We start from the raw sequence: 7,346 nt of genomic DNA, 5'->3' as shown, positions 1-7,346 counted from the left end.
CTATCTCATTCTCTCTCAAATAAATAAATAAAATCTTAAAAAAAAAAATCTGAAATACATAGGCATAATGTGAACAATTTTCTTTAATTAACATACAATATATTATTTGTTTCAGGGGTACAGGTCTGTGAATCATCAGTCTTACACAATTCATAGCACTCACCATAGCACATACCCTCCCCAATATCCATCACCCAGCTACCGCATCCCTCCCATCCCCCTCCCCTCCAGCAACCCTCAGTTTGTTTCTTGAGATGAAGAGTCTCTTATGGTTTGTCTCCTTCTCTGGTTTCGTCTTGTTTCATTTTTCCCTCCCTTCCCCTATGATCCTCTGCCTTCTTTCTCAAATTCCATATATCCGTGAGATCATATGATACTTGTCTTTCTCTGATTGACTTATTTCGCTTAGCATAATATCCTCTAGTTCCATCCACGTCGTTGCAAATGGCAAGATTTCATTTTTTTGATGGCTGAATAGTATTCCACTGTATATATAGACCACATCTTCTTTATCCATTCATCTGTTGATGGACATCTATGCTCTTTCCATAGTTTGGGTATTGTGGACATTGCTGCTATAAACATTGGGGTGCATGTGCCCCTTCGGATCACTACATTTGTATCTTTGGGGTAAATACCCCATAGTGCAATTGCTGAGTCGTAGTGTAGCTCTATTTTCAACTTTTTGAGGAACCTCCATACTGTTTTCCAGAGTGGCTGCACCAGCTTGCATTCCCACCAACAGTGTAGGAGGGTTCCCCTTTTGTGGAGCTTATTTAAAAAAAATTTTTTTAATTACATTATATTTGTACACACAGTGTCCATAGCAGCATTATTCATAATAGCTAAAACATGAGAGCAACTCAAATGTCCGTCAACAGATAAATGAATAAACAAAATGTGGTGTATACATTAATGGACTGTTATTCAGCCCCTAAGCACATTCTGGCACCTCCTACAATATGGATGAATCTTGAGGACATTATGCTAAGTGGAATAAACCAGTCACCCAAAGAAAACTACTGTATAATTCCACTTACATGAGTCAAATTCATAGAGACAGAAAGTAGGATGGTGGGTGCTAGGGGCTGGGGGGAGATGGGGGTGGGGATGGTTGCACAAGAGTGAATGTACTTCATGCCACTGAACTATTTAAAAATGGTGAGGACAGTAAGTTTTATGTTATGTGTATTTTACCACAATGGGGGGGAAAGCTTTATGAAGTGCTTTGAAAATAAAGTCTAAAGGTCACTCTGAAATGCTGAAGAAATGGTGAAAAATTAAACACCAGATAGAACAAAATAGGGCTAAGCAAAGAAAGAATCATCAATATAATTGGTCACTGGAAAACATTTCAAAATTTTGGAGAAGAATCGATCATTTGTGAAATGAGTTGACAGCGCATTTAGCTGCCGACAATGCAGTGTCCCAAGTTGAGTATTCTTCCCATCAGATTAGCATACCTCTCTTATTCCTTTAAAACAAAATTCTCAATTCTCTGGAAAATATTCATGATCCCTCTCTTGTCCAGTCTCCTGCCCTACCCCGCCACAATAAGTGTGACTTATGGCACGTTTCCACATAATACATCAGTGTCCCAAGAAATTTTCACATGTGAGTTAAAATGTAATTATAAGCACTTGGTTTTTTAAGAGGTGATTTTTATTAGGGCAACAGATGTCTTTCCCATGAAACACCCAAGTACGATGATGTTCACTCTCATGACTACAGTCAGTATAATTGGGCTGGAGCTAGGGAGGATAGAACTAATAAGCTCTAATTTGGTAACGAATCTTCCACATTTTTTGGTAATATGTTTTCTGACCAGTGGTGTCACAGATGGTGAGAATGATGTGTCATAAGTCTGGAAATCAGCAGCCGCCATGTTAAGACATGATAAACAAACGATTGACTTTTTTCTACTGGTAGTTGGCAGCCAAAGGGATGACCTTTTAGGAGCAATTCCATGATACGTTTGTTCCGGGCTGGCCTCAGACCCACCAGTCTTTGAACCATTTTTTTTTTTTATGGTGGGATAGCACCATCAACTTGAGCTCCATGTAAATGCCCCAGAGCCATGGCTTCAGCTCATGCTGGCACAGCTGTGTTCAGGGACGCTTATCCTAGGGCCATCTTGAAAAGGTGCCTATTTTTGAAGAGAGTCTTGGTACAAAGACTTCTTTCAAATCCACGCATTAGACAGGCGCCTGGGCGGCTCAGTTGGTTAAGTGACTGCCTTCGGCTCAGGTCATGATCCTGGAGTCCTGGGATCGAGTCCCGCATCGGGCTCCCTGCTCAGTGGGGAGTCTGCTTCTCTCTCCCGCTCCCCCCTCTTGTGCTCTCTCTCTCTCTCTCAAATAAATAAATAAAATCTTTTAAAAAATCCACGCATTAGAAAAATAAGCATCTTGTAGATGATGCTTTCACCTTTGATTTGAAAAGCTCTTGGTTACATGTAGTATTTGCAAGTTGTGAACTATAGTTCTAGGGTGGGACCTGATTGATTGACTACCTCTGTTGTCTCATTAAATGAAAGCCTCTTGACTTTTCCCCCATCTGCAAACCAGGTAAAGGACCACCACCCGAAGGAGTTAAAGACTTGGTATGCAAGGAAGGTGATGGGAAAAACCAAACCAACCAAAAACGTTTACTTTTATTTATTTATTTTTTAAGATTTTATTTATTTATTTGACAGAGAGAGACACAGCGAGAGAGGGAATACAAGCAGGGGAATGGGAGAGGGAGAAGCAGGCTTCCCACGGAGCAGGGAGCCCGATGCGGGGCTCGATCCCAGGACCCTGGGATCATGACCTGAGCCGAAGGCAGACGCTCAACGACTGAGCCACCCAGGGGCCCCCAAAAATGTTTACTTTTAAATAGGCATTGTGTAAAATTATCTGAAAGAAACTCACAACTTTATTGTTTACTTATTGTAAGTTAACTGAAACCCATGTGATAGGTAAATGAGAATATTCACATTGTAACTATTGGACTAGGTTTGGCTGCAGAGAGAAATCCTAATGTAACAGTGACATAAACACAAAGAGTATATTCCGTCATTAAACTTAGCTGGGCATATCGCTGCCCTATAAGATACTTACTACTAAAGATAAAGCAAGGAATTGGTATCACAAGACAAATCACAGTCTGGGACCCATCTTCCAGAACTAGAGTATATTGCTCTCAAAATACAATTCTTCAAAATAAACCTTATCACAGTGGATGAGTTTTCTATGGTCTTGATATTGGACCAAGAATCAACAGCCTTGGTTTCTTTTGTTACCCAAACCTCTGAGACTTTTTGACCATTTCTGTGGGTCAATTTCCCTGACTCTGCTCTCTAAAGTAGATGAGAAAAAAGTAAGGTTCACCAAAGTACTATGGATGCATAGGTATGAAGAAGCACTCATAAGTTCAGTAATAATAGTTTTGAAGACAGGATCGTGTCAGAGCTTGCTTAAAAATCCTCTGATCCAATTTATTTAAGAAATTATATTCTTTGCTTGTGTCTTGCTACCTTCCACTTAGGGCAAATTCATCTTTTGCCACTTGTTAAATTACAGTTATTATATCCTAATAATTCTGTATCATTATATCTCTTTCTTTACAGAGAAAGTAGGTGAAGACACAGAGACAACAGTTGAGAAAGGTAGGCGAGATTTTGTTATCAAGTATTTTTATGGGAGTTTTTAAAAAAAAGTTTCTTTGAAGCTTATCTTGTGATGAATTACATTCTTTCCTGGATTGTAGTCAACAAGAGTGAAATACAGAACCCTCTGAGAAGAGGTTTCAAACCTCTTTTAAGAGAAAAAAGGAAATTGCCTGTACTTGAAAATACGCAAACCACAAATGAGTCTAGTCACTTAATGACAGCCATGGAGAATGGTGTCGTATCACAATTTATTGTTATGAAGGATGAAAGTAGGGGCTCATTTAATCCAGCACACAGACGTTACCTAATAATTAACAGTGAAGCCACCCAATATGAATGGTATGCTTGATAGATCCTGAGACCCAGGAATCTTTCCATTCATATGAGGAGATGAGAGTAGCCCAAAGTTTCATCTCTTTTAGGTCAACTCCCACTGAATAAGCAGAAGCAAATTAGAACATGATTTGCTATCTTCAGTGGGGCAGTGGTATTGTTTATAAATGACACATTTTATCACAGGGATATCATTTATCTGGGGCTCATGCTTTTTTTTTTCCCCATCCTCATTCAGATGGCCTGGCAACAGTGACCCTGGTTGGAATTATAGTTGGAGTCTTACTAGCCATTGGATTCATTGGTGGGATCATCATTGTGGTTGCTCGAAAAATGTCAGGAAGGTACTCGTAAGTAAATAACTTACACCCGTGTGGTAGGTAAATGAGAGCAGTCATATCTAGAACTCCAACCTTTGAGCTAATTGAAACCTCTAAATAAAGATCATGTTCAGGGATGTCTGGCTGCCTCAGTGGGAGGAGCATGCAACTCTTGATCTCAGGGTCGTAAGTTTGAGCCCCACGTTGGGTGTAGAGTTTACTTTTTTAAAAAGTCATTTTCAGAAGCCCCTTACATCTGTGAGGACTACATCTGAAGTATACCCAGAAGAACAGGTATCTACTTGGCCCTTCTAAGTCTCCAAAAAAGAGAGTTAGAGCCAGAGATGGCTTTTGAGTTGACTCAAAAGTTGAGATCTAATCAAATTTGGCCTCTTGTCCTAATTTTTCAACTAACTGAACTTGAAAGAAAACCCAAACCAAGTTTCAATTTGTTACCTAATTGCCCTGCTCCCAATCATCAGAGGGAGGGAGGGGGCCTTCAGGAGAGCATCCATTGCAGAGCCTGGGCACCATTCTGATGAGAATTCTTCTGGTGGTGGGGTCCCCTCCCTCTACTCCTGCCCTGCACGTACCCACACGCATGGTAGTGAACTCCTAGTAGTGATTATTGATGAAGGGAAGGAGTTCTTTCTCTTTATGAAAATTCCTTAAGAATTCAGAAGATCCAAACTCATAACCAGAGGAAGACTTTTTCTTATTTCTGTTGGGGAGATGACATATAATGGGGGGCAGGGGGTGGCAGAGAGGACAAGTGCTATATAACTGGGGGCTAAGGGACACAGCTCACAATACAGTCGCAGATTTATGTGCTTGGAAAAGCCTGGGAACCTGCCCCTGGCTGTGTGAGGGCCAGGCATGCAGGAGGAGTGAGCGGGGAGAGGAGAAGAGCTCCAGGTTCCAGAACTACCAGATTTATACGAAAGGACAATAGGACCATGACTCACAGGATTACTATTTACAGTGCCAGTAAGAGAAGTGACAGTCACCTTTTTCTTTGTTTTCACAGGCCCTAAAGAGCTGAAGAACTGTGCCCTTCTACCAACACTTTTTTAAAAGAGAGTTTCCGACTTCCCCATCCCCGAGCACGTGGGAGAAGATGACCCATGGAAATCGCTTGGCAATCCCACTCCAAATCCATGGTGATCCCTCCACTTGCCAAAAGTAACCCAGGGAAAGACAATTCACGAGACTTGCTTCTCTAGGCAATTTGTCTTTTGAAAATATTTTTAAATATACATTATGTAAAAGATGATTTAAAAGACAAAATGCATAGAAAATGGAGCAAAGCGATGTAAACTGATTTGTAACTAAGACAATATAATTTAATCGATGCTGGAAATTATAATCCTGTCTCCGTTCTGACCATTCGCTGTTATTGTTAAAATGCAATCAAGTCTGGAAATATTATATCAATGGAGTCCCTGAGTTTAGTACCATGTTCGTGAGTGGCATATGCATTGTGCAATCTCCGCTCTGTTGAAATGTACATATTCCAATCTAGTCTGGTCTGTTGTGAAAGCCTAATTTCATGTCAGTAATCAAGTAGAAAATCTAAACTTGTATAATATGTAATGAGCAACTGCCTTTCACTGGCCCAGATAAATCATTTCAAAGGCCCCCATGTTAGAATACAAACAGGAAGTCTGTGGTTTGGAGAAGGGATTTTGTTTCTCACAATAAGGTCATCGGGCAGGCTCTAGGCTGGCTTATTGCCTTCTCCAGCGATGACTTGGTGACTTACAGATTTGCTCCCACCTGCTGCCTCCTCTTCCCTCAGATGATGAGCCAGAGCTCCTGGGGCAGCCTTTTCTCTTCCCAGGACCTAAGCCCTTCAGATTGGCTGTTTTGTTCTGGAATATGGAAGTCTTAGCCCTGGATGCCAGGGAGATTGCTGGATGCCCAAGGGTGCCCGAGGCTCAGATGTTCCAGAAACCAAGAACTATGGTATTCCCCAAACAGAAGGAAACCCTGTGTGTCCCTCTGGCCTGATTACTTTCTGCCTTAGAGGAAACATCCGGGACACAAAAATAATCCTGTAAGATAGTAATTTTAAGAAAGCAGGTGGAATTTAAAGACTGGACATAAAAAATCAAAGAAATTCTCAGTCTCCGTGACACATCCCACACACTTCCATGGGGTCATCATTGAAAAGATCATCAGAGTAAAGGACCCCACGCTACCATATGGGGCGGGCTCCATCCAGCTCAGCATTTTCTGTAGTTCAGCTGCCTTCTTTTTCCCAAACACAAAGTTTTCATACTGAGCAGGTGCTCTGTCACGATTGTGGTTGTGCAGGTCTGATATCCTCTCAACTCGTACAAAAAAGTAAACTATCCTTTGGAAAAGCACCGCCCATTCCTCTCTTTCTTGCAGTAACGCGGGGATGTTATGTTAAACAGCGTGCCCTTCTGTTACCCAAGTCTGGCTGGTCCACCAACCCAGGGTCTGTATTTGAACATCCGCTGATTGAGAGCAGGGGCTTTAGAAGGGCTTTGTGTCCTTACGTATCCTTCTGTTTCATCGCTCAGATTCCTGAACGGGAGTTTGGGACAAAGTCTGTTTTGTCTTGCGTGTCCTTTCTTTTTTTTCTCTCACTGTGAACAATAACTTTCTGCCCTAAGTCATACACTGGACCCGCCACCTGCTGGGACAGGACTGTGGGTTTCTTGGTCACATCTGTGTTGGTGCTCAATGCAGTGTAGATGTGTTTTAAAATAAAAAACAGATGATTGCGTATAACAATGAGTCAGACCTTTGATTGGAAAGATCCCGTCTGGGTCACACTTTAGAACAGCTCCAGATAAGATTATCAGTTATGGAAACATCTGCCTCTAAACTTGATCGGAAGCGAATTATAGGTGATTACAGGAAATACATCCACTGGAAAGAAATACAACTATGCCTTTCACGTAGGGCTCTGCCAAAGTGGAGAGGTGAAGGTCAAGCTGAGGAATGGGATGAGACAGGTGGCACCTTGGGACTTCTTTTGCCCTCTGGTCACAAAGGGTTAACAAGGTTTT

General features: G+C 41.5%; 1 protein-coding gene across 2 annotated transcripts in view; it reads left to right on the top strand.

Annotated features, from left to right (window-relative positions):
- The window catches only part of PDPN (podoplanin), a 30,476-nt gene extending 23,411 nt beyond the window's left edge, over window positions 1-7,065 (top strand). Inside the window, exons 4-6 of one of the 2 annotated variants that reach the window (XM_035019750.1) lie at window positions 3,611-3,649; window positions 4,224-4,335; window positions 5,333-7,065. In XM_035019750.1, coding sequence (XP_034875641.1) covers window positions 3,611-3,649; window positions 4,224-4,335; window positions 5,333-5,339 — 158 coding nt within the window. In that variant the 3' untranslated portion in view covers window positions 5,340-7,065. The remainder of the gene's footprint in view (window positions 1-3,610; window positions 3,650-4,223; window positions 4,336-5,332) is intronic. The other variant, XM_035019751.1, reaches the window with a different exon arrangement.
- The last annotated feature ends 281 nt before the right edge of the window (window positions 7,066-7,346 follow it).

The sequence above is a fragment of the Mirounga leonina genome, unplaced genomic scaffold, assembly GCF_011800145.1.
Source record: "Mirounga leonina isolate KUSES-001 unplaced genomic scaffold, KU_Mleo_1.0 Mir_173, whole genome shotgun sequence".
Classification (NCBI taxonomy): Eukaryota; Metazoa; Chordata; class Mammalia; order Carnivora; family Phocidae; genus Mirounga; species Mirounga leonina.
This window is presented reverse-complemented; position numbering and strand designations above follow the sequence as displayed.